Source organism: Mirounga leonina, unplaced genomic scaffold (assembly GCF_011800145.1).
Source record: "Mirounga leonina isolate KUSES-001 unplaced genomic scaffold, KU_Mleo_1.0 Mir_454, whole genome shotgun sequence".
Classification (NCBI taxonomy): Eukaryota; Metazoa; Chordata; class Mammalia; order Carnivora; family Phocidae; genus Mirounga; species Mirounga leonina.
In genome coordinates, this window is record NW_023270763.1 from 17,546,217 (window position 1) to 17,572,056 (window position 25,840).

The 25,840-nt window shown below is 52.6% G+C and overlaps 2 protein-coding genes and 1 long non-coding RNA gene across 20 annotated transcripts; 2 read left to right on the forward strand and 1 right to left on the reverse strand.

Moving 5' to 3' along the window:
- Nucleotides 1-237: 237 nt before the first annotated feature.
- Nucleotides 238-12,497, forward strand: ATXN2L (ataxin 2 like). Of its 18 annotated transcripts, none has more exons than XM_034988975.1 (24): nucleotides 238-820; nucleotides 2,321-2,357; nucleotides 2,545-2,601; nucleotides 2,689-2,760; nucleotides 3,110-3,260; nucleotides 3,866-3,990; nucleotides 4,842-4,933; nucleotides 5,351-5,551; nucleotides 6,176-6,351; nucleotides 6,523-6,636; nucleotides 7,295-7,507; nucleotides 7,597-7,668; nucleotides 8,114-8,184; nucleotides 8,356-8,651; nucleotides 8,733-8,802; nucleotides 9,458-9,604; nucleotides 9,728-9,800; nucleotides 9,892-10,079; nucleotides 10,347-10,476; nucleotides 10,565-10,686; nucleotides 10,853-11,065; nucleotides 11,206-11,395; nucleotides 11,586-11,745; nucleotides 11,991-12,497. In XM_034988975.1, the coding sequence occupies exons 1-23, from the start codon at nucleotides 522-524 to the stop codon at nucleotides 11,738-11,740; spliced, it is 3,264 nt and encodes a 1,087-aa protein (XP_034844866.1). In that variant the 5' UTR covers nucleotides 238-521; the 3' UTR covers nucleotides 11,741-11,745; nucleotides 11,991-12,497. The 18 variants fall into 18 exon arrangements, with proteins under 18 accessions (XP_034844866.1, XP_034844865.1, XP_034844870.1 ...); XM_034988989.1 differs by having other exon boundaries at nucleotides 240-820; nucleotides 11,709-11,745; nucleotides 11,991-12,049; XM_034988990.1 differs by having other exon boundaries at nucleotides 522-820; nucleotides 7,313-7,507; nucleotides 11,709-11,745.
- A 1,814-nt stretch (nucleotides 12,498-14,311) lies between these two features.
- On the reverse strand, nucleotides 14,312-18,040 carry TUFM (Tu translation elongation factor, mitochondrial). The gene is made up of 10 exons (XM_034988993.1): nucleotides 17,922-18,040; nucleotides 17,624-17,818; nucleotides 17,041-17,207; nucleotides 16,694-16,798; nucleotides 16,441-16,605; nucleotides 16,162-16,294; nucleotides 15,970-16,074; nucleotides 15,702-15,853; nucleotides 15,480-15,599; nucleotides 14,312-14,673 (listed from the first exon to the last, which is right to left on the reverse strand). Exons 1-10 carry the CDS (start codon nucleotides 17,962-17,964, stop codon nucleotides 14,500-14,502), a joined length of 1,359 nt encoding a protein of 452 aa, XP_034844884.1. The 5' UTR covers nucleotides 17,965-18,040; the 3' UTR covers nucleotides 14,312-14,499.
- A 46-nt stretch (nucleotides 18,041-18,086) lies between these two features.
- LOC117999656 lies at nucleotides 18,087-21,061 on the forward strand. Its single transcript, XR_004676291.1, has 2 exons — nucleotides 18,087-18,523; nucleotides 19,415-21,061. It is a non-coding gene; the product is annotated as an uncharacterized LOC117999656 (long non-coding RNA).
- Nucleotides 21,062-25,840: the final 4,779 nt, after the last annotated feature.

Sequence of the window (25,840 nt, forward strand, 5' to 3'; positions counted from 1 at the left end):
GAAGCGACAGCGGCAGCCAACCTCTAGGGCTGTTTGAGACCTAGAGACCCTAAATCTTTGGCGCGCGTGAGCGCCCACGCCGCTCCTTCTCCACTCCCAGGGCTAGGGGCGCGAGATTCGCCTCTTTTTATTCTCTCCTCTCCTGCCCGGAGCCAACCGCCCCGGTGCGCGCGGACATCTCGCGCCGCCGCTCCCTCCTCCCTGCCCCTCCCCCTTCGGGAGCTCCCGCCCGCGCGCTCCTCCTCCTCCCCTTTCCCCGGCGACGCGCACGCGCGCCAGGCCGGCTCGCGCCCTCTCGCTTTCCTCCAGCCCGCGAGACCCCCTCCCCTTCCGCCTCGCGGCGCTTCCTCGCGCCGCGGTCTTCTCTATCCACCCCCGACATCGCGGGGCTCCCCCCGCCCGCCAACGGCGGGTCCCCGGCTTCCCAGGCCCCCTCGCTTCCCGTGCTCTCCAGCGGGGGCCTAGCCCCGGCCTCCTCTCTCCCTCCCTTCCCCCTAATTCCCCTTCCGGACGCTGCCATCATGTTGAAGCCTCAGCCGCCACAACAGACCTCCCAGCCCCAGCAGCCGCCCCCCACGCAACAGGCCGTGGCCCGCCGGCCTCCCGGGGGCACCAGCCCTCCCAACGGCGGCCTCCCGGGGCCCCTGGCCTCCACCTCGGCTCCCGCAGGGCCTCCCGCGGCCGCTTCTCCCTGCCTGGGGCCTGCAGCCGCCGCCGGGAGCGGGCTCCGCCGGGGAGCCGAGGGCATCTTGGCGCCGCAGCCGCCGCCGCCGCAGCAACACCAGGAGAGGCCAGGGGCGACGGCTATCGGCAGCGCCAGGTGAGGAGGGGTGGGTTTCCGGACGCTGGAGCCGAGGCTGCGAGGCGGCGGCGGCGGCTCGGCTCCGGCCCAGCGGCCGGGACCTGAGGACACCGCGCGAGCCGGGTACCTAGCCCGGCCACCTTTGCGGGGCGCCGGGGGCAGTGGGGAACTCCCGTGAGGCTGGGGTGGGCCCCCTCAGGTCCTAACAGGTCAGAGGGAAAGGGTCCCCGGGCGGCCACCGAGACATTTGGGGGCCGTGCTCAGTCCTCAGAGCCTAGTGGGGCCTCGGGGCTCGGGCCTTAAGGGCAGGCGGGGCGCATCCCGCCAGCGCCGTCAGAACGAGGAGTTGGGGGGGTGAAGAGGTGATCAGGGTCCCCGGCTCCATTACCACGAAGGGTCTCGCGGTCCCCGGCTTCAGCCAATGGGGAGTCAGCTGCGGGAAGGGGTCCCCGGCCGTAGCCAATGGAGGGGGGCGCGCGGCCCACAGTTTGGCCAATGGGGAGGGAGGGACTTGGGAGCGGGTTGCTACCTCCCCTTTCCCGGTCTGGCCAGTAGGAGGGGAGCGGGATGGGCGGGGGGACGGAAGGAGGGACAACTGGGAGGTCTGCGGGCAGGGAACCTTCAGCGCGCGCGCGCTCTTCCCGTACGTGCGCGCGGATGCTCTGTCTTATGACCCGGGCATTCGTGAGGCGCGGGTAACCTATAGGGCAGGGTTTGGGAGTGTGCGTGGAGGGGTTCGCCTGGCGTTTGTGGATGAGTGGTGGACACCCCACTCGGTTTCTCCTGTGTGTGGCTTAATGGAATTGAGAGTGGCGGTACACGCAGGCGCAGTGGGTTCAGGTCGCGGGAGGGGGGAATTTTGGAGGCCCTTGGGCTTTACTGCGCAGGCGCAGACCGGGCGAGGCCTCCCGGTGGATGGCTTTTGCGGCTGCGCTGTCCCGCATCCCCGCCAACGGCCCCCTCATCGCCCTCCTCAACCGACGGTTACATCAGCCAGCGAGGAGCAGGGTTACCGGGCGATCGGTGACCCCTCCTCGAGAGGGTGGGTTGTAAAGGGAATACCCTCCTCCCAGAGTTTGGGGCGTAAGGCTGGTGAAAATGATTGTCTTTTCTGTTTGAGAGGTAATGTGCCTGAGCTAGGTGGTTCCGAATCTGCATTCCCTGAGCTTTCGCCTTTATGTCTAGGGTGGATTGTTGGTTAACGACTACTGTAGCATTGCTTTCTTGGAATCATGGGGCCCTGGCCCCTTGGAGAAAGTGAGAAGGTTGTGTTGAATTGACAACCATTGTCGACTGAGGTCTGTTTTAGTGGCATTTGGTAGAAATGTGTTTACTGGCTTTTACTGTCTATGCCTTTTTTTTCTCTGTATGGTGAGAGTTGGAAAATCTTGTTGATAATTGGTTTGTAGTCTAAATCGGCATCTTCACAGCATATGTGGTTTTAGGATACCAAGTTCTTCGAAATTAAGAGGAATTGAATGTGTTTAAGTAACTAGTTTCTTGTTTCCTTTCTCATAGGGGACAAAGCACAGGAAAGGGACCCCCACAGTCACCGGTGAGTGCCACTCCCCACCCTTAAAGTACAGAGGTACATATGGGCATATAGGATAGATCGTGTGCACAAATAGTTGGGCTCAGAAGAGTAGGGGCCCAGCACATACAAAGTGGGTGAGTGGAGTGTGGGTATTCAGAAGGAAAGTGAGATGTTGACTGGCTATTTATTTCTCCTGTGTTATTGGTAGGTGTTCGAAGGTGTCTACAACAATTCCAGAATGCTGCATTTTCTTACAGCTGTTGTGGTAAGTGGGTACCTAACCTCTAGGTTGTTTGAGGAATGTAATGCACCAGTTTGCTGGAGACACTCTTCTTTTTCCCTACTCTTCCAGGGCTCCACTTGTGATGTAAAGGTGAAGAATGGTACCACCTATGAAGGTATCTTCAAGACTCTGAGCTCAAAGGTTAGTGTACTCAAATTAGCTGATTTTTTGCATTTCATGAAGGAGGAGGGGAATGAAATAGGCTCATTGGAGATGTGAGTTGAATGGTGTTGAGCAACATTGTGTTACTCATTTCTGTAGGCCTGTGCCGGAGTAGTGCTGGAAGCAATAAGAAATGAGGGTCGGAAATTGGAGGGCTGGGTACTTTAATGTTAATGTTAAAATATTTAGTCCTGGGCTGATACTGAGAAGACTGTGTGACAGTGTGGTGTTGGGATGAGGTTAAAAGAGTAAAAGAAAAATAGTCCTATTTTTACCATCACATTTCTTGATACTGATCCTTTACTGTTTGGAAATGGGACTTTTATAGTTTGAACTAGCAGTAGATGCTGTACACCGGAAAGCATCTGAGCCAGCAGGTGGCCCTCGTCGGGAAGACATTGTGGACACCATGGTGTTTAAGCCAAGCGATGTCATGCTTGTCCACTTCCGAAATGTTGACTTCAATTATGCTACTAAAGGTATCGTGTTGGGTTTTTATGTCAGACTAGAGAGCAGAGAGCAGTTACATAATGACTTGAATTTTTTTCTTCCCCCTTTACCATCTTTTTTTCTGAGGAGGAGGGCCAGGATTTTTTTCTTTTTTTTTTTTTTTCCTTTTTTTAAAGATTTTATTTATTTGAGAGAGAGCGAGAGCATGAGAGAGATCACGAGCAAGGAGCAGGGGTAGAGGGAGAGGCAGACTCCCCGCTGAGCAGGGAGCCCCATGCAGGACTTGATCCCAGGACCCTGGGATCATGACCTGAGCCAAAGGCAGACACTTAACCGACTGAGCCACCCAAGCACCCTAGGTTTTTCTTGAGAATATGTCTTGATGTCTAAGATACAGTGGGATGACTTCCAGCCTGTGTTGTGGTCCTTCATGTTTCCCTTGCTTTGCTTTCAAGTCCTTGCTCCTCTTGAACTCTTCAGATGAGGCTTGTTGTGCTGCTCCACCCACACCCTCCCCTCCCTCTAACCCTGACACACACTTTTCTTTGCTTCCCGACTACTTATTGGGGGTGGGGTGTTGGAAGAGGCTGTGGAATAATCCCCTGACTCCTGATCTTCGACTCTGCCCCCACAGACAAATTCACTGATTCAGCCATTGCCATGAACTCAAAAGTGAATGGGGAGCACAAAGAGAAGGTGCTTCAGCGCTGGGAAGGGGGCGACAGCAACAGCGATGACTATGACCTCGAGTCTGACATGGTACAGCCCCCCTTCCCTGAGAGCTGGGCGCTCTGCTGCCTGAGCGCAGGTTGTTGACTCTGATGTCACTCTTAGAACCAAGAGTTGCTGGGCAGGGCGGGGAGGGGGAGTCTTTTCTATTGCCGGTTGATGGCTGTCAGATTCCAAATGAAAAGCTAAAGAAAATAACAAAAATACCTGTTCTCCCATCATCTGTGATCGACAGCTATTGACATTTGATTTAAGATTTTTTTTCCTTTAATTTAACAAAGCACAGACAAGATTGTAGATTGTGTAGTCTATAATGTCCTTCCAAAAACAAGGACTTTGACTCATTTAAGATTTCTCATGAGTTAATGTATTATTCTATGTTTAGCTTGCATAAGAATTTATTTCCCTGCTTGTTTTGAATTTTTTTTTAATATTGGTATATAGATCCAGTTACTGCTTTCAGCTGTTTTGTCTAGTTTGCTTGTATATGTACGTGTGTATTTACACACAACAAAACGTATTTATATTTTTCCTTACTGATTGGTATTTGTTGCCATTATTTTGCTGTTAAAAATAGTGCCTTACTGGACTTTTAAGAGTGTGTGTACCCATGTAATATATACCAAATTTTACTAGGACATAAACCTGAAAATGGATTCGTTAGGTCTTAAGACTTTGGTTTTACTAGCTGTTGCCAGTCTGTGCCACAATTGGTGGTACTAGTTGGTAATTCTGCCAGCCTTGTTCTTACTTTTCCACTCTCGGTTTGGTCAGATTTGTGTGTTTTTCACCCTGGGGAAAGGAGAATGGTGGAGGAGAATGACCGGTCATTGTTGCTTTCTTTGCTGGGTTTTAAAACATTCTCCTTCCTCCCTCCTTAGTCCAATGGATGGGACCCCAACGAAATGTTCAAGTTCAACGAGGAGAACTATGGTGTAAAGACCACCTATGACAGCAGTCTTTCTTCTTACACGTGAGTGTCTTGGTACTTCCCAGATGGTGCAGTTTGAGGCATGGGGTCCTGGCATTTGTTCATGCTTTTCTGGGTGTCCAGGTTGCCCTCTCCCCACTTTTGGTCTGCCTTGTGTCATTGTCCCCTCAAAATACCAGGCCATCTCATGGGTAGAATTAGCTGCTTTCTTGTCCACTCACCGATACTTTTCCTCTAGAATTTAAAACATACTTACATATGCGTGTAAGTACTCCGGTTCAGAGATTGGCCTTGTTTCCCCACGTGGGACCTAGTAGATGCCCATTAAATATGTGCTGAGTTGTTGAAGGGGTTAAACATCTGCATACCCGAGCTACTGATAGGACTCATAGAAATGTTTTTCCTTTTTCTTCTCTTGTCCCCTGCCACCGGGATGGTGATCTGTGGTGGTCCTCTCAGGGTGCCCTTGGAGAAGGACAACTCAGAAGAGTTTCGTCAGCGGGAGCTGCGTGCAGCCCAATTAGCTCGAGAGATTGAATCAAGCCCCCAGTACCGCCTGCGGATCGCCATGGAGAACGATGATGGGCGCACCGAGGAGGAGAAGCACAGTGCGGTCCAGCGGCAGGGTTCAGGACGGGAGAGCCCCAGCTTGGCATCTAGGTGATTGCTGGGGGCGGCCTGCTCTGTTTGGGGCTCTGTACAGGCCCTGGCTTAGGCCAAGAGCTTTGTATACTCCTGTTTAAAGCTTCATGCCCATGTAAGATGTAGGTTAGTACATAGTTGTTCCTCATTTTCAGGTTTAAGAAGTGAGGCCTAGATCAGATAAGTAGTTTGTCCAAGGTAACAAAGCTAAAACTTAACAGATTTAGAAAAAATTTTTTTTGAGTTTTGATGCTTTTTTTTTCTCTGTATATTTATCCATATGTATATTTTAACTTTTCCCTTTATGAAAACAAAAAGTGTATGTGATGTTTAGTAATTTGTAAAAACTGTACCTTGAACTACAGTGTGATACTCCCTTTCTAATAGGTCAGGAGTGGTAGAATTGTGGAGCTTTGGCCAGGTTGGTCAGGTCAGGGTTGACACAAAAGGTCATAAGCCTGTAGCTACAGAACATTTAACCAGAACAGATCTTCAAGTAGGGGTAGTGCAAAAAGCTGGACCGTGTGTGTGTGTGTGTGTGTGTGTGTTTTACATGCACACGCACTTCAGAAGGAAAGACTTCATTTTTCCAAAACGTGTGGATTTTATGACTAATTGACCTTACTTGAATTCTTTCCCTAGGGAGGGAAAGTATATCCCTCTACCCCAGCGAGTTCGGGAAGGTCCCCGGGGAGGAGTTCGATGCAGTAGTTCCCGGGGTGGCCGGCCTGGCCTTAGCTCTTTGCCACCTCGTGGCCCTCACCACCTTGACAGTAGCAGCCCCGGCCCAGGTTCTGAGACACGTGGTATCAATGGAGGTGAGTTATGAAGCGGGCTTTTGTTGTGGGGGTGGGTAGGGAAGAGGCTAGTATGGAGGTGGGGAGGGTAATTGAAAGGGGAGATGGGCTGGAAGGGTGATGCGTTGGTGATAATGTAATAGCAGATACTCTGCCTCTTTTTTCTCATCTTAAAAAAAAAAAAAAAAATAGGCCCTTCCCGCATGTCCCCTAAGGCACAACGGCCTGTGAGAGGTGGTGCCAAGACTCTGTCCTCACCCAGCAGTAGGTCTTCTGGAGAAGCTTCCGCTCCGCCCCCTCCTGCAGGTAAAATTTCAGCAGTTATATGAAGAAATAGAAATGGGCAGGGGGGCGCTATAAATGTCAGTTGTTGAAATGCTGGGATGGGAGACAGTTTGAAGATATAAGAGACGTTGGCGGGGGGAGTTGGATTTATGCTTTTTAGGGAAGAGTTTGTTTCCCTCATGTAGCAAAGCCCAGCTGGCTACGGGTTGTGTTTGGCTGGCAGATGTCTTTTGTTTAAATTAGGTATCAGGGTGCCTGGTTGGCTCAGTCGGGTGGAGCATGCGACTCTTGATCTTAGGGTCATGAGTTCAACCCCCACAGTGGGCACAGAGCTTACTTTAAAAAAAAAAAAAACAAAAACTTTTTAGTTGTCAACATTTTGAAACAGGAGACATAGAAAATTTCCAATTTTTTTGGAAATATAGAAAGTTCTGCAAACACTGAATGTGTCTTACAGCATAACCCTACTTAGTTGGGACTGAGTTATGATTGCCTCTAAACATTCCAAACTTTTATGCTGTTCACAAGTGTATCTTACGTGCTTATGTTAGCTGCCTTGCTCTTTTGGGCATTTAGGTTTGTGACCTTGCATATAAAAAAAAAGTGGATAAACTTTCTTTGGTGTTTCTGGCGGTTCCCTATGCCTCTTACTCACTGAACAGCAGTAACCATTGTACAGCTTTCCCTTTTCTTCCAGTGGGCCGGATGTACCCCCCGCGCTCTCCCAAGTCGGCTGCCCCTGCCCCAATCTCAGCTTCCTGTCCTGATGCCCCCATGGGCTCGGCAGTACCGACCTCTTCGGCTTCTATCCCTGTGACATCATCAGTTGTGGATCCTGGAGTAGGCTCCATTTCCCCAGCTTCTCCAAAGATCTCATTGGCCCCCACAGATGGTAAGAGCCAGGTAGTTGAGGGCTTTTGGACAATATGAAGTGTGGTTCTGGACAGAAGGACCTTCAGGCATATGTCTCTTCTTGCTCAGTAAAAGAACTTCCAGCCAAGGAACCTGGGAGAACTCTGGAGTCCCAGGAGCTGTCCCGGATAGCTGGGAAAGGTGAGGATTGGTGTTTTTGTTTGTTTTTTGTTGTTGTTAAGATTTTATTTATTTGACAGAGAGAGTGGATACAAGCAAGGGGAGAAGGTAGAGCAGGCTACCCGCTGAGCAGGGATCCCTGGACCCTAGGATCAGGACCTGAGCCAAAGGCATATGCTTAACCGACTGAGCCACCCAGACGCCCCCCTTTTTTTTGTTGTGTTTTGTTTTGTTTTTGATTTTCTGCGGTGTAATGTCCTTTTGATTAGGGGAGCACTTCAGTTAGTAACGAGTTGTGGGGGTTCAGAAACAGTGTCTTGTCCGTTGTGTAATCCTAATTTGTCCTATAGGAATCTCAAGAGCTTTTTTTCCCCTCTTGTTTTCTTTGTCCTTTGGGGTACTGGTATTGTAGCCACCTTTGAGAAAAGAAATGTGGTTTTTCTCCTTTTTTCCCTGTTTCTCATAGTCCCTGGCCTTCAGAATGAACAGAAACGCTTTCAACTGGAAGAACTGAGAAAGTTTGGGGCCCAGTTTAAGGTGAGAGGAGTGTGGGAGTGCGCCAGGGTGTTAGGATGAAGAGGGATGGAGGGGGCTTACAGAAGAAGCACAGGACTAGGGCCAGGGGGGAGAAGAGACGAGCAAGCAAGGATGCAAGAAGGGGTCCGGACCAACTGTCTGGGTGCTGTATGTGTGCTGCTCTCCTTCCAGCTGCAGCCCAGTAGCTCCCCTGAGACCAGCCTGGATCCTTTTCCTCCCCGGATCTTAAAGGAGGAGGCCAAAGGGAAAGAGAAGGAGGTCGATGGTTTATTAACGTCAGAGCCAGTGGGGTCCCCAGTCTCCTCGAAGACGGAGTCTGTATCGGATAAGGAGGACAAGCCGCCCCTGCCGCCGGCAGGAGGCACAGAGGGGCCCGAGCAGCCCCCGCCACCTTGCCCAAGCCAGACTGGCAGCCCCCCGGTAGGCCTCATCAAGGGAGACGACAAGGACGAGGGCCCGGTCGCTGAGTGAGTAGGACGGGGAGCTGGGTGGGTGTCAGGTGGGGAGAGGAGCAAGCCATGAGGATTGACTCTCTTGTTCTCTCACAGACAAGTGAAGAAGTCAACACTGAACCCCAACGCCAAGGAGTTCAATCCCACAAAGCCTCTGCTGTCTGTGGTAAGATGGGATGGGCAGATGCGGATTGGTTTCCCCGAGGGAGGCTTGGGAGTGGGGTGATAGAGCAAGGGGGCGGCGCTCTGAAAGTTGGGCTGCTCTGGGGAAAACAGGTGTCAGGCTTGGGGCGAGGGGTCATGATGTGTCTGGCAAGTGTTTATGTGTTTCTCCCTGAGGTTTAGCGTTCGTATGTTGGGGTAGTTGGGAGCATGGGTTTCTTTTTCTTTTTTTTTTTTTTTTAAGATTTTATTTATTTTGAGAGAGAGAGAACACATGAGAGGGGATAGGGTCAGAGGGCAAAGCAGACTCCCTGCCGAGCAGGGAGCCCCATGCGGGACTCGATCCCGGGACTCCAGGATCATGACCTGAGCCGAAGGCAGTCGCTTAACCAACTGAGCCACCCAGGCGCCCGGAGCATGGGTTTCATTCAGGCCCCTGATTTGGTTTGAACTCCTCTACTTAAAAAAAAAAAAAACAACAACAACTTGGTGATCACGGAGAAGCCATTTAACTTTTCTGCCTTGATTTCCTTACCTCTAATTTGAGAATACCCATCTCATGGGGTCCGATGTGAGGCTTAACCAAGACGCAGGGTAGAATGTGTTGCTAGGAGAGGCGTACAAAAACCAAACTTCGTGTTCTCCCTTGTCTCTTACAGAATAAATCCACCAGTACCCCGACTTCTCCGGGGCCCCGGACTCATTCAACTCCCTCCATCCCGGTGCTGACAGCAGGCCAGAGTGGGCTCTACAGCCCCCAGTACATTTCCTACATACCTCAGATCCACATGGGACCAGCTGTTCAGGTAAGAGGAAAGACTGAACAGCTCCGGGCTAAGAGGCTGGGTTGGGCTGCTGAGGGCCAGGTCAGGCCTGGTGAGGGCATTTGTGAGCAAGCTGTTGAGCTTCGTCTGTGTTCTTGTCCCTAGGCACCTCAGATGTATCCATACCCTGTATCCAATTCTGTGCCTGGACAGCAGGGCAAGTACCGGGGAGCAAAAGGTGAGCAGAGTTGGCAGGGCTGGTCGGCAGGGCTGCCAGGTTGCCTCCTGGCAGATGGAGCTTGAGCTCAGCACTCTTTCCCCTACCCCAGGCTCCCTGCCCCCCCAGCGCTCGGACCAACACCAGCCAGCCTCAGCCCCTCCGATGATGCAGGCCGCCGCCGCTGCTGGCCCACCTCTGGTGGCTGCCACGCCGTACTCTTCCTACATCCCTTACACCCCACAGCAGTTCCCGGGCCAGCCCGCCATGATGCAGCCCATGGCCCACTACCCCTCGCAGGTAACTGAGGCATGGGGGGGGCGGGGGAGAGTTGGGGGACAGAGCGAAGGATCACCTCTGTTCCATCACCCAGACTCAGGCTTCCATCCTGGCTCTGGTAGGATCCGTAGCAAGGCATCGCTACTCTCTGAAGTATAGATCACATAGCGTCTCCTGGCTGGGGTCGTTGTGAACTAGAAACGGTGGTTGTGACAAGGACGGGGTGGTGCTGTGCACGGGTTCTCGGGCAGCAGGATGTGCCGACCACTTCTCTCCTTACCCCTCCAGCCAGTGTTTGCCCCCATGCTTCAGAGCAACCCACGCATGCTGACGTCGGGGAGTCATCCCCAGGCCATTGTGTCGTCCTCCACCCCTCAGTACCCTTCTGCAGAGCAGCCCACCCCCCAAGCCCTCTATGGTGAGTTCTGTGCCGTTCTTCTCGGACCTTGCTCCTCAGCCCCCTCTGGTGTGCTTGGCACTGATTCTCTCCCTCTTTCCTGCTGTAGCCACTGTTCACCAGTCCTATCCACACCATGCCACGCAGCTCCATGCCCACCAGCCGCAGCCGGCCACCACACCTACTGGGAGCCAGCCGCAGTCCCAGCATGCGGCCCCCAGTCCCGTCCAGGTGCCTGCCATGGGAGATCCGAGTGGTTGGGGCAGGAACAGGTGGCTGGAAGAGGGGGATAGAGTTCAAGGGGTCATTCCCCAGCAGGAGAGGATCAGGGGTCAGTGGGTGGTAGGCCTGGCACCTGAGGAGTGGGGTGGCACTCACCCTTCCCCTCCCCTAACAGCACCAGGCGGGGCAGGCCCCACACCTGGGCAGTGGACAGCCACAGCAGAATCTGTACCACCCAGGGGCCCTGACAGGCACGCCGCCTTCTCTGCCACCGGGACCTTCTGCCCAGTCCCCTCAGAGCAGCTTCCCCCAACCAGCCGCTGTATATGCCATCCATGCCCATCAGCAGCTGCCCCACGGCTTCACCAACATGGCCCATGTTACCCAGGTAAGAACCCCAGGGACTTGCTTCCTGGGGCTGTCCTGTTCCTGAATCCTTGTGCTCCTTTCCTGAGTGCTCTTAACACTAGGATTCTCAGAGCCCACGTCTAGCTTCTGGGGTGCTCACGGCTGTTTTTTTCTCCGCAGGCCCATGTCCAAACTGGAATCACAGCAGCCCCGCCCCCTCACCCTGGGGCTCCCCACCCGCCCCAGGTGATGCTGCTGCACCCACCCCAGAGCCATGGGGGCCCCCCCCAAGGCGCGGTGCCCCAGAGTGGGGTGCCTGCACTCTCAGCTTCCACACCCTCACCCTACCCCTACATCGGACACCCCCAAGGTGAGCAGCCTGGCCAGGCGCCTGGATTTCCAGGAGGAGCCGATGACAGGATTCGTGAGTTCTCGTTAGCTGGGGGAATTTGGCATGGAAGAGCTGACGGGCTGCAGGTGGGGCAGGATGCTCGGGTTCTGGGAGGGGAGTGAGGGGTCTTGGAGGCAGGGCGCCCGCCGACCTGCACCTGTCTGTGAAGTATGTAGGGTGGGCAGAAGCCACAGTCGCCGCCGCCAGGGGCTTGCTCCTGGCTCTGTCCTTTGCTTCCCTCCGTCCTCGCTCAGTTGTGATCCAGCAGCCCCCCTCCCCACTGCCTCCCCAGCTCTCAGTGACCCCGACTGTCTCCTGACTTAGCCGAGGTAAGGTCAGCGCAGCAGACAGGGCCAGGCTGGGGCGTGGGGGGCTGAGCTGGGCACATGAGTAAGGGCTCTCGCTCACTGGGAAACAGCGATTGATCTGTGCTTCTGACAGCCCCATGAGACACCTTGAGGAGGCCGCTCCTACCCAGACACTCCCCCCGCACCCCACACTGGACGGCATTGGATGAAGGGACAGCTGCTTGGGTTCTAATGCTCCTGCTCTCTTCTCTTTCCCCTCCAACCAGTTCAATCTCATCCCTCCCAGCAGCTCCCCTTCCACCCCCCGGGGAACTGAAGATTGTCCTGGCCGCGACCTGAGACCTCCATGAGTGGAGGGAAGAGTGATCTATGTCTCTTCCCCCAGCAGCTCGGACCAGTCCCAGCCCCCCAATCCCCCCTTTCCCCCGGGGGAGCTGGGGAATTCCTGCCAAGCACCTTGAAGGGGAGGGGCCTTGAAGTGGGCAGGGCCAGGGTCCAGCGGGGGTGGGGGGTTCCTGCTCTGCCCCTGCCCATCCCCACCCCATCTTGCCCTCCCATCCTCTCATCTATCCCCCGCTGGAGACGGAAGACCTTTTATTTTCTATTATTTATAACCTCAGACTTGGGCCCTCTGTTTCTTTTCTTCCCCATTAACTTGAGTGACCTGCGTGAGAGACAGACAGACAGATGCCCCACAAGGATGGTTGGACAAGGACTTTTACTTTTTATTACATAAAAATATTAAAAAAAATTAAAAAAAATAAAATTTTAAACTAACTTAACCTGCCTCTGGTTTCCAGTGGAGAACAGTAAGATGGTAGCTGTCTAGTCTTGGGAGGCCTGACGTGGCTCCCAGCAGTGGGGAAAATGCAGCAGAACAGGCTGGATGCTTGCTGCCCTGTCACTGGGTGACTTTGCTCTCACCTTGATGTTGGTCTCATCGTGAGGTGCAGTTTCAAGTTTTTATTGCTAGTGTAAGTACTTCATTAATTTCTTCTCTTTGCACCAAAAAACGTTAAGTGATTTTGGCCGCTGGAAACAAAGGCCTGCCCGGAGCCCAGCTGAGAGGTGGTGTGTGCAGGTGGGCATTGCAAAGATGAAGCCACCGGCAGAGGGGAGACGGCTGGAATGAGGAGCCTGGTTTAGGGGAGCAAGAGCTAAACCGGGGGCTAAATGGCACGAATGGAAGAGCCAGGTATGGGATGTAGAAATGACACATTGCAGAAGTGTTTGGTTATTTCCAAGGAAACACTGCAATTTTTTACTGCATGTCCTGGCCTTGGTTTTCTTCTCTAAGTAAAGATCACTTTCTTCTTAGAGCGTCGAGGGGGTAGGGCTGGTACTCATGGGTAGGTGGGGGTTTCAGCTGGGACCAAAGCCAGAGAAGATGGGCTGAGAGCAGGGCAGGAAAAGTGAAGGGTTACATACTGGGGAAAAGATCCAAGGTGTGAGGGTCTGAAACCAGGTAATGGGTGGGCATGATGGGGCAGCTGGCTTACATAGAGGTAAGCGAGAACAGATGTACAGGGTTGTGGAAGAGCTCTCTTAAAGGATGGGAGTTGCAGCTGGGGGGCAGTGATGGAAAAAGCAGCAGCAAGAAAGCCAGCCAGGCTCAGGACATCTCAGGTGCAGATGGAGCGGTCTCCCCAATACAGAGATGGGACTGCAGTGGTTACCGGGTGGTCCTGAGGCTCGGGGGGGGGGGGGGGGGTCTTAGGAATCTCTTGAAACCTTCTGGCCTCACCTCAGACACGGAGGGTAAAGCAAACCTGCCCTATCACGTTCTTTTTTGTGAAGCTCTTCCTTTTGTCCTTTTCTTGAGCCCATTTCTATGCCTCTGCTGTGAAGCCATAGATTTGTGACTCAAAACAGCTCTCGGGTTGGGCCTAAGAGCCTCCCCGCTCTGGGTGGCTCGTCCGTGCTGAATATACTCATTTGTCAGGAAGTAAGGTTGAAAGAGGTGCTTGTTAATCCCTGCTGAAAGTTAACCTTCTGTTGCCCTGGCCAGTTGTTTCAAGTTTTTAAATACCTATTCAGCATTTTACTCCCTACACGTTTGATAAGTCCTTATCTTAATTTTAAGTCTCAGAAAACTTCAGTTTATAACTTCTTACTCCTGTGTTTAGAATTAGTGATATATAGGGGGGACAACCCATCGAGCACAGAGACTTAATTAAAAAGAGGGTCCTGATAAAGTGCTGAGTGTTGGTTCTAGAGGTGAGACACAGTCCCCAATATCCTAGAGCTTAGACAAGGGCAGGTAGACATTAACGGCCTTCGTAACCACTCCAAGAGGACAGGACATGGGTTTGGCATCTCTGAACCCACGCTTCCTCCAAGGGCGAAGTCCCCAGTTTCTCCCACAGGACAGCCAGCAATCCTACCTAGTGTTTTGCTAGGCAGCCACACCAACTTCACTAGACCAACTTTCCTCCTTTTCTCAAGTTGTCTGAGCAGTTGACAGCTTTAAGACAGGAGCTTTTCCAAACGGCACCACAGAGAGAAACCGAGGGATGTGTTCTAGGCTCCATGTTTCTACTCCCCCATCCTCTCCAACTTAGACAAAGGACACAAGACACAACGTCCCTCACTATTCACAGAACAGTTTATTGACCTACCTCACCTGGCAGGCCGTGGGGCCCCTCCTGGCCAGGGGAAGTGTCAGGCGAGCTGCACTGCTGGGCGCAGCCCGGGCCGTGGGGAGGGGGCTGCAGCAGCGGGAGAGAACTCGGGCTAGTGCAGCCTTCAATGCCAGAGTCTGAGCAGAGTCCAGACTCAACTCCATTTGAGGTTCTTGTCTTCCTCGGTCATGGCGGGCGTCTCAGTGACAAGGCCAGTGCCGATGGTCCGGTTGCCATCTCGCAGGGTGAAGCGCTGGCCTTTTTCTAAGATCATGGGCTGCCGCAAGATAAGGCTGACCTTCAGGTCCTCCCCGGGCATGGCAAGCTCCTGGTGGGGGCAGAGACAGGGTTCATGCGTGGCCCTCAGGGCACCTTCTTCCTGTTTGCTGCCTACCAAGGCTAAAAGTTAGGGAATCCATGTGAACTAAATTGAATTTGAATTAGAAGAATTTTCAGGGCGCCTGGGTGGCTCAGTTGGTTAAGCGACTGCCTTCAGCTCCGGTCATGATCCTGGAGTCCCAGGATCGAGTCCCGCATCAGGCTCCCTGCTCGGCAGGGAGTCTGCTTCTCCCTCTGACCCTCCCCCCTCTCATGTGCTTGCTCTCTCTCATTCTCTCTCTCAAATAAATAAAATCTTTAAAAAAAAAAAAAGAATTTTTAGAAGGTTATAGGAAATGCAGTAGGGGGATTCTTTGTGGAGACAGCTCCACCCCAGCTGCCAGGCAGATGCAAACAGTGTATGTGAAGACAGGAAAGGACTTGTGACCAGTGTTCCTAATGTTCACTCTTGAAAAGTCAAGGAAACTATGGGTCATGCAGGTTTCTTTGTCACAAGAATTCTCTGAGCCATTGTGTACGGTGGAACTCTCAACAGGAAGAATCCTTTTCTGGGAGATATTTCTGTGGGTAAATGCTAACATGGGTAAGTGTTTTTTACCTACTTCAGCCCAGGGAATACTGGGTGGAGACTCACTCCCCCTAAACCCACTGAGCCAGACCTTTCCATCACTAGCTTTGTCTACACCAGTCAATGCAAAGTCACTCGTGTCAGCCCAGCTCTGGAACTGAGAGTGAGGTAGAGCTGATAGGAAGAGTGTCGCTCCCACTCCTTCACATTCCCTAGACCCACCATACCTTCCCTGGTGGCAAGATGACACGACAGGCCATGTCCCAAGTCAGGGAGAACATGACAGGCATGAAGTGGGACACAAAAGGCTTGTGGCGGCCACCTTCCTCCTTGCTGAGGATATAAACCTAGAAAAAAAAAGCACCAAGGGTGAAGCCATGCCTGGCCGGAAAGGCTGCCTCCGCATGGGATGGTCTGGCTCAGTGCTGCCCACTGCCTGGAGCCCTCACCTGTGCCTCCACCTTCTGGTGGGGCTGGATGGACCCTGGCTTGGCCATGACCAGGCCACGCCTCAGGTCCTCTCGCTTCAAGCCTCGGACCAGGGCTCCGAGGTTGTCGCCTGCCTCTGCCCTCTCCAGACTCTTGTGGAACATCTCAATGCCTAAAAGGGAAGAGGAGAGACAAGGGAGGAAGGGTCTAGAGCAGAGGGAAGGCACGAAGGATCTGCAAGGGAAATCCTGGAGCCAGCCCCTGGGTCCCAAGGCGTCTTTCCTGTACCTGTCACCACAGTGCGAATGTTCTTGCTGTGTCCCAGGAACTCACACTCATCTCCCTTCTTCAAAATGCCACGCTCTAGTGTACCTGTCACCACCGTGCCCCGGCCTGGAAAGAAATAGGACAGGAAGGACATCAGGGACCCCGGACCAGGCTATATAGCTAGAGAGGAGTGCAAGAGAACACGGTCCTCACCAGGAATAGAATAAATGGACTCTACAGGCAGCAGGAAAGGCCTCTCCAGGTCTCGGGTGGGTACCGGGATGTAAGTGTCCACAGCATCTAGCAGCTTCTGCACAGACTTCACGCCTAGCTCAGGGTCACGTTGCTATGGGGGAGGTGACAGGACTCTGAAATTTTCATTCTGCTCCTCTTACTAAGACACACTCCCCAGGCTCAGAGCAGAACTCTGGACGCCCATCCATCCAGCCCCATCCTCTGCCAGTAACAGCCCCTGCCTGACCCCGCCTTCACCTCAAGGGCACAGAGGGCAGAGCCTATGATGACCGGGGTCTCCTCCCCTTTGTAGCCAAACTCAGTGAGCAGTTCCCGGATCTCCAGCTCAACCAGCTCCACCATCTCAGAGTCCTGGACAGCATCTGCTTTGTTCACGTACACCACAACGTGCTCTACTCCAATCTGTGGATGGCAAAGAGGCAGAAGTGGTGTCCTGAATGGACCAACTCCCCACTCTTCCTCTTTCCACCCCTCCCCAGGCTCTGAGTACCTGTTTGGCCAGTAATAGATGCTCTCGGGTCTGGGGCATAGGGCCATCATTGGCCGCCACCACCAGGATGCAGCCGTCGAGGGGGGCGGTGCCTGTGATCATATTCTGGGGAGAAGGATAGGAAAACAGCCTAGTTCATGGACCTCCTCAGCTCCACATCCATCTAGCCAAGCACAGCAGTTGAGGGCCACCTTTCTCTGTCGTCATCTTACCACCCGCTTTAAGTGGTCATGCCCAGAAATCCATGACCTCAACCCATGCACCCTGAATATCCTAACTTCCCCACAAGTCCAACATTTTTCCTGGCAAGGGACAGCCCATGGCCCTGTACCCAGCAATTCTCTCACCTTAACATAATCTGCGTGACCTGGGCAGTCTGTGTGGGCATAGTGGCGGGCCGCAGTGCTGTACTCCACGTGAGCTGCATTAATTGTGATTCCACGGGCTCGCTCTTCAGGAGCATTGTCAATCTCTTCGTATTTCTTAAATTTCGCTCCACCTCCCTCCGCTAAAACTAAGAGGAAGGAGAATAAATCTCTCAAAGTTCTAAAGGCAGAGGCAGGGCTCAAGCCACACCCGAGTCCCTCCCACCTACTACGCAAAGGACAGTCTGGGAGAATAATGCGTCCATGACCCCCTCCCTCAGTTCCTGCAGCGGGTGTGACCGGGTCAGAAGGACATGTTAAAGGGCTTCTAGCTGCAGCCCTGCGACTTCTCTAGGATAAAGCCTCTGCTTACGGGACACTGGCCACGGCTAGAGAGAAGCCATTCGGGCTCCCCAGCTTATGCATCACAAATCTTTCACGCTCACGGGAAATGCATCATCCAATCCACCGCCCGGGGCCACACCACCTCCAGCAGCACCTCCCGGGCTCCAGTCCCGCCAGCAGAGCGGGCACTTCCGGACGCCCCCGACCCATCCCCGCTTACTCTTCGTGATGGCCGCGGTCAGTGTGGTCTTGCCGTGGTCCACATGGCCGATGGTGCCCACGTTCACGTGGGGCTTGTCGCGCACATAGGTCTTCTTGGCCTCCACGGCCAGGCCACGGCACAAGCGAGGCAATGCCGGGGCCTTCAGCGGCCGCAACACACTCTGCAGCACTGGGGTCGGGCCGGCGCCGAGACCTGCCGGGGCAGAGGCTTGGACTCAGGGCGCCGGTCCGAGCCCGGCCGCTCCCGACGACCCCCACGTGGCCCCGCGCCGCCATTGCCTCCCCCGCCCCCTCACCGCTCAAGAGGGGCGTCGCGCGCAGCAGGGTGGTGGCCGCCATTGTGGTCGCACTCGCGCCCCGAGTATCGGGCCCCGGGCGCCCGCCAGTGCAAAAAGGAAAGGACACGGGCGACTGGAGGTCACTTCCGGCGGAAGTGAAGGCCCGGAGGGCAAGTCTGGGTCCCTCTAGCCTCCAGTTTTTATGGCCATCTTACGACTTCCGGGCGTGGGACCAAAGACGACACCAGGAAGGGGCTGGTGTCTCGGGGGCGGGGAGGGAGGGGGACGGTTTCCAAGGCGCTCTCAGGCCTCGCGGACGGACGGGAGCAAAGCGGTTCTCTCTGGCGGCGCGGGGAAGCGACGTGAAGCATCCCGTCGCGCACCAGCGCCCCGGAGGCTCATGGGTGTTGTAGTTCCCGGGGCGGCGCGCTGTGTTTGCGCTGGGCGTGGGAGTCAGGTAGAGCGAGGCGGGGCCCGGAGTGAGGGTGCGGGCTCCCGGAGGCCGAGGCGGCGGCTCCGGCGCGGCCTGCTCGGGAGCGTCCTGGCCCAGAGCCCCGTGGAGTCCGACCCACTGCGCGGGTCTGGCGAGAGATCTGGCGGCCGTAGAGCCGCCGCTGGAGGTAGGACCAGGCCCTACGGCCAGACTGAGGGAGACAGGCCTGGGAGCCATGCGCGGGTGGGGCGCAAGTGTGACCCATCTCTCCGCGGAGCCTTTGTTTTCTTATCTGTAAAATGGGAACAGTAGTATCTACCTCATGGGGAGATTCTGACGTCTGGCTCTGAGAGAAATGAGCTGGACAAGAGGCGGGAATGGAGGCCAGGGGCCTCCAGGTCCCACAGTCCCTGACCGTCAAATAGCGCCCCCCTCCTGGCTCACAGCCTGCGGGGACAGACAGCTTTGCCGTCCACCCCTGGGTCCCCTCAGCAGGCCAGGGACTAATTCCCTTAATCGTCGCCCCACCCGCCCACCTGGTTATACAGATGATACGCAGGGTGAGGGACCGGCCTCAGGTGCCTGAATACGCAGCCTGAGTCTTGTTCCCTCGGTGGCCCCAGCACCGAACACAGGGCGGGGCACCCAGCGGGCGCTCAGGGAATTTGTGTTGGGATCTGGGATTCACTCATGTGAATGAGTGAGTGCAAGGCTAGCATATGACCTTTAACTTTCACATCCATCATGTCATCACCCCGGGATGAGAACAGCAGCTGCTTAACCCTGATGGATGTTTCCCGAACTCATCAGATCCCAAGACTCCGTAGACGGTTTTTGGTTTCAAATAGATGCCCTAATTCCTCCCTTGAAAATTATGATTCAGGAGGGTCTGAGCACAGAGAGGGAAACTGTATTTATTTATAACACACACGGTTTCCCAAGCTCGAAGGAGTTTGGGAAACTCAGAGCTAGAGCTCTGCATGAATCAGGCGTTGTGCAAATGCTTCGGATTGGTTCACATTCAGCGCACCCTGTGTTACCCTGTGTGGTTGGAGCTATTCTTTCCCCCATTTTACAGGTGAGAAAACGGAGCATCAGGGTGATTTCGGAACCCAATCCAAGTGAACTCCAAAAAAGTGTGCACTTAACCACCGCCCGGTACTGTCATTCAGCTTCAATTTACTGCTCAGATAAAATGAAGAACCTGCTAAGACTTCTGTCCTCCTGGCCCTCCAGCCCATCAGCTCTGCTTAGGAAGGGCTGGTGCCATAACTAAAGGTTTTCTTTGGCTTTATCCCGTACCTCAGTCAGTCATTCCTGGGAATTTCGTCTAAGACACTATTGGCCATTATCAAAATGTAAGATTTTTGGGGTGTGGTACTTGAACAAATGCTTTCTGTTTTAGTGGTGCTATATTTATTTGAATGTATATTAGTTTGAAAAAAAAAAACTAGGGTGGCAAATACTGAGATTAAAAAATGAGTCAATTTAAAAAACAGCATGTGGTAGTTATATTATGGGTAGTATAAACATATGGCAGATTTGGGGGCAGGTGGTACATGAACAACTGAAATTTGAGAAACACAGCACTCAGAAAAGAGTCCAGAGGGAGAGGATTTTTTTGTAGAGCTGTTGACTGTAGCATCCTGTGTAATAGTTGGAAGTCTTGATTTACAGACAACCGAATTTACATTGGCTGGTTTACGCAAAAGAAGGATTTGTTTAAGGGTTTGAGTCAGCTTACAGAATTGTGGAACGGGCTGGAGAAACAGCTCCCGAGCCTTAGAACTGACCTGACGTGGGAAGAAGAGCGCTGCTCCCGCCACCGCCACGAAACACTAACGGCCAGGGCTTAGACTCGGCCGCGACACCTCCTGCTCATGGCACCAAAGCCACTTCTGCCTCAAGAAAGTGGCCTTGCCTCCCTCCCGACCCTCCTGCCCCCAAAGTCAGCCAAATCCAAAGCCTCCCTTGAACGCGTCTGATTGGAGAAGCCTAGATCGTCCTGTGTCCATGTCTTGTACAGAGGAGCCTGGGACAAGCCGCCTAACTTGGATGTTGGAGAGCAGGAGTGCTGGCGGGACTCTCCCCAGATGCCCAGCCATGCCTGGGACCCCCAGCACAGGGAACACACGTCCAGCAGGTGGCTCTGGGGCTGTCGGTTTGGCATGGCCCCTAGATGAGGTAGTAATAGAGTGGGCTCAGAGTTGCAGAGACCAGGGGAGCCAACCACGTGGGCAAATGCTTGTGAGCAGTGCCAGATGAAGAAGGAAGGCTGGCTGCTGTAGAAACATAGCAGGTGGGGGTTGGTGGGATGGGCGGGCGGACGACAAAAGGAAGTGGAGAACAATCAGGGCTTTAGGAGGCTGTGAATTTGCTTGGAGAAAGATTTTTCTCTTTCAGACATGTATTTTGAGTGATTAGAGTTAAAGACACGTTCTTTGTGCAGAATCTTGAATTCTTTAAAAAGACGCTCTTGAAATCAAATGGCCTTTTGGGTCCCCCCAGCAGTCTGTGCCTTTGAGCCCCTGCTTAACAGCCATTTTTCCATCTTCCTACAGACGGGGCCCTGATTTTGTTCACAGTGGTCCTTTCCCCAGTTCCGGGAATAAATCCTGACAGGCCACGTCTACTTCTGATGGTCCTATTCTCCTTGCCAGGGGCTTTGTTTAGGGTTGGGTGTGTGACTTCTTTGGGGCCCATGATTGGTAAGAGGAGATCTACTTTGGGGGGCTTCCAGGAAAGGGTCCCTCACCCTCAAGGAGACATGAAAGGGATGGACTGCCTTCTGACTCTGGGTGTTCTTGGGTCTGGATGCAAAGCCTGGAACTACTCTGCCCATCTTATTTCCAGTCAGTGATGAAGCCAAAATCCAGAAGAGGGCAAAACAGAGGATTTTAGAAGACTGGACTCCTTGTGGTGTGATGACGAGTGTCCTTACTATTTAAGCCGACTATGTCACAGTTGTCTGTTTGCATTCAGATACCTCCTAACAGATAACCTGTCTTACAGCACTTGATACCCTGGGATATATTTCTTGGTTTCATTTGTCTGAGACCGAGTGGCCTGAGTAGGGCCAGGACTGGACTTCCTTTATGTCTGTATCCTCTGCCTGGCCACGGTAGGGCTCCGCATGATTGCACCTGACCTATTAATGAGCCTTCCAAACTGAAGGGTGCCATCAAGTGGTGCGACAGACCTAACATGTCCAAAACAGGACCCTTCATTCTCTCCCAGGCTCTGCTTCCACCTCTGAATAAACAATGCCACCTTTCTCCCTTCCCCTCAACCCCGATTACCCAGTCCTGCTGGTTCTCTCTCCAAAATATATCTCGGATGTGACCATTTGTCTGTCTACACTGCTGACCCTGTGGTTCAGTCTGGGATCATCTGTCACCTAGGTTAGCTCACAACCTCTACAATGGGTCTCCAGGCTCCCGTTCTTCTCGATACCTGGCAAATCCATCCCCACACAGTAGTTACATCAGCCTTTAAAATGTGGATCAGAAGGGGCACTTGGCTGGCTCAGTTGGTAGAGCATGCGACTTTTTTTTTTTTTTAAGATTTTTATTTACTTGAGAGAGAGAGCATGAGCTAGGGATTGGGGGGAGGAAGGGGCAGAAGGAGAGGGAGAAGCAGGCTCCTCGCTCGATCCCAGGACTCTGGGATCGTGACCTGAGCCAAAGGCAAATGCTTAACCAGCTGAGCCACCCAGACACCCTGAGCATGCGACTCTTGATCTTAGGGTTGTGAAATCGAGGCCCACGTTGGGTGTAGAGATTAATTAATTAAATAAAATAAAGATTCCCTTTTAAATTTTAATTAAGTGTGGATCAGAAATTACCCCCCCCATGACTCCTTACTACACTTAGAATAAAACCCCAACTCCTTTTTTTTTTTTAAAGATTTTATTTATTTATTTGATAGAGAATGAGAGAGAGGAGGGTCAGAGGGAGAAGCAGACTCCCTGCCGAGCAGGGAGCCCGATGCGGGACTCGATCCCGGGACTCCAGGATCATGACCTGAGCCGAAGGCAGTCGCTTAACCAACTGAGCCACCCAGGCGCCCCCAACTCCTTCTTTAAATGGGCAAACTGTATGGCAGGTGAATTATATCTCAATGAAACTGTTATATAAAAATCCAAACTCCTCCCTGTGGCCCACCTGTTTGACCCGAACTAGGATGATTTTCCTCTCACTTGCTCCCAATCGCACTGGCCATTCTGTTCTGCGAATATCCCACAATTGTTTCTACCTCGGGCTCTTTGCAGATCTTCTTCCTTCTCCCTGGAGTGTCCTTCCAGCTCCACCTCAGATGTCACCTATCTAAAGTAGCCCCCCCTGCCCGAGGCCCACCCTCTTCTCAGTGGTCCATTTTGGTTTTCTTCATAGCACCTAAATGTCTAAAATTACCTTATTAGTTCACTTGTTGGTTGGTTTGTGGGATTGTTGCTGTTCCCTGTCTTACCAGGTCATGACAGTAAGAGCTTTTTTTTTTTTTTAACTCTATGAACAGTGCCCAACTAACAGTCAGGTGAAGAAGTATTTGTTGAAGGAATTATATGTTGAATTATTTCAGTTGAGCATGTGTGTTGGGCTTATTAAGTGTCCTGATGTTTTTGATGGAAAGCAAATTTTGTATTCACATTCACGTTAAAAATAAAGGTGAACCACTGTAACTTCTGAAGTCTCTGCTTTATTATCCATAAAGTGGGGATGGAGTGAGGAAGTTCAACTTTATGATCTCTAAGATTTCTTGCAGCTCTAACCTCTAAAGGGAGGGTGGGTGTCACTGAAATGAGTACTAGGCTGGTCAGCAACTTAGTGGCAAATGGGGCACTAGGGCCCAGAGCTTTGTCCTCAGTGCCCCTCAACAGACTTATTGGAAGCTCAAGGGCATTCTTCAGTCTTCCCCACCAGCCAGCCTTGGCAGTGCCTCCTTAGAAATCTCATTGACTATTGTCCTTGGTACTAACCCCACTGAATGCCCTGGCCAGGTCAACATCAGCCCCTCCTGGACCACAGCACCCGTCTCCTCTCTGCTTCTGGTTCCCACCCGCCCCCATGCCGGCCCTGGATTTCCTTCCAAACACAGAAATCTGATCACCCCCCCTGTCGCCCAGATGTGACTGAAGACATTCCAACTGGAAACACTTCGTGAATGTCACACAAAAGCTACTGAGTAGAAGGCACTTTAGAGGTGGCATAGGTGGACTGACCATCCATGGCTTCCTAGAGGAGGCCGCACTTCGAAGCCTGAAACCAGAGGGAGGAAGATTGGCAGAAGTGGGGGAAACGGCTATATGGAGGTTCAGAGGCAGAGCCTAAGTGAAGCTGGAGTATTTTAGGCTGTCAAAATGTCCTGGCTGAGCAGAGTATGATTTGGAGGGGGCAGGAGGTCCTGACCAAAGCACCAAAGCTGAATTTGACATCCCACAATAGAAGACAAAATAGGAGAAATCCCCATCTCTTGGGGTGAGGTAGGGTCAACCTCCAGAAGAAGCCCACAAGCAACCACTTCCCCTTCTGTCAGAGACCCTGGTTATCCTCTGAAGAGCCACCTCTGCTGTGCTCAGCCCATCCCAATCTCAGATGATGGGTGTCTGATCCAGTGTTTACCAGTCGGCATAATCTATCCCTTGTGATCACAAATGTTGGTTCAGGGTTAGTATTCTGTTTCAACCCCAACTAGTGTACTGAGGTTCAGTTCTGGCACTAAGTGCCCAGAGTTAATTCAGACTCCACAAATTAAGGGCTCGGTCCTCCCCAGACTGCCCCCATTTCAGATGTGAGCTGCAAGTGGAGTCCCCCAGTCATCTTCACTTCTGACCAACTTGCTACAGATCTGGAGTTTCCCACGACCCCCTTCCCCCTCAGTTGTGATAATTTGCTAGAACAACTCACAGAATGCCGGAAAACACTATACTTTTGCTAGAACAACTCACAGAATGCAGGAAAACACTATACTTAAGATTACAGTTTTAGAATAGAGAATACGAGTCAGGAACAGCCAAATGAAGAAAGACATAGAGTGGGGTCTGAGAGACCTGGTTTCATTTCTTCGGCACGATTGACTAAATCATTGCCACGTGACTGAACTCAATCTCTAGGTCCCCTTCCCCTCCCTGGAGGTCCAGCTGCCTCAAAACCTCAACCCTATGGGACACCTGACTGGTTCAGTCAGAAGAACAGGTGACTTTCGATCTCAGGGGTTGTGAGTTCAAGCCCCACAATAGGTGTAGAGATTACTTATATAAATAAATACATACATACATAAATCTATCTTTTAAAAAATACCAACCCTCTACGGGGCGCCTGGGTGGCTCAGTCGTTAAGCGTCTGCCTTCGGCTCAGGTCATGATCCTGGGGTCATGGGATCGAGCCCCACATCGGGCTCCCTGCTCGGCGGGGAGCCTGCTTCTCCCTCTCCCACTCCCCCTGCTTGTGTTCCCTCTCTCGCTGTCTCTCTGTCAGATAAATAAATAAAATCTTTAAAAATAATAATAATAAAATAAAATAATAAAATAAAATAAAAAATACCAACCCTCTAATCACCAGGATAGTCTTTCTGGTGACCAGCCCTTATCCTGAAGCTATCTAGGAGCTTGTCGTTAGTTACCTCATTAGCTAAAACTCGGGTGTGATCTAAGGTGCACTTCTGTTACTTGGTAAATTTCAAGTACTTTTAAAGTTATGTGCCAGGAAGCTGGGACAAAAACCAAATTCTTCATTATGCCTGGTGATCCAGGCGGAGCTGATGAGACTCAATCCTGTTGCGTTTGCTGGAGCCATTGAGAAAGCTATGATCTTTCTCCACTGGGAATGTTAAGCTAGTAGGATGTATGCTCGGAGCTGCTGGTTGCCATTTTGCTACCTACGAGGGGACAATCTGCCTAAGAATTAAGACAGTCCAGAGGAAAGCAGAGCTAAGAGACTGAGACCAAGTTCAAATGGACATTATTTGAGCCTCGGGCTTCAGCCACACCTGAAGTCATTCTACCTCTGATTTTTCAATTCTGTGAGCCTCGGATGTGAGGGCGATCTGGCTGCGACATCTGTCACCCCATTGATCGCCAGGGTTGATTCGGCTGATCTGGCTGGCTAGGCGGGTGTCCCCTTCCTCCCTCACCACTCCATGTGCGTCCCTCCCGAAGCTGCGCGCTCGGTCGAAGAGGACGACCTTCCCCGATAGAGGAGGACCGTTCTTCGGTCAAGGGTATACAAGTAGCTGCGTTCCCCTGCTAGAACCTCCAAACAAGCTCTCAATTCTGTGAGCCTCTTTTCATGTTTAAAGCTACCTTAAATTGGGAGTGGATGGGGGGGTTCCATTACTGGTAGCTAAAAGCATCCTATCACATACTCTGTTCCTGAGGAACACGTGTTTCTCCCTTTTACATTAATACCTTGGCTTAATGTGGGCTCTGGATCCTACCATTCCCACCTTCCCCAAACCTCACTCCTCCAATTACTATCCTCTCTACTGGCTCCTTTCCCTTTAGACTTTC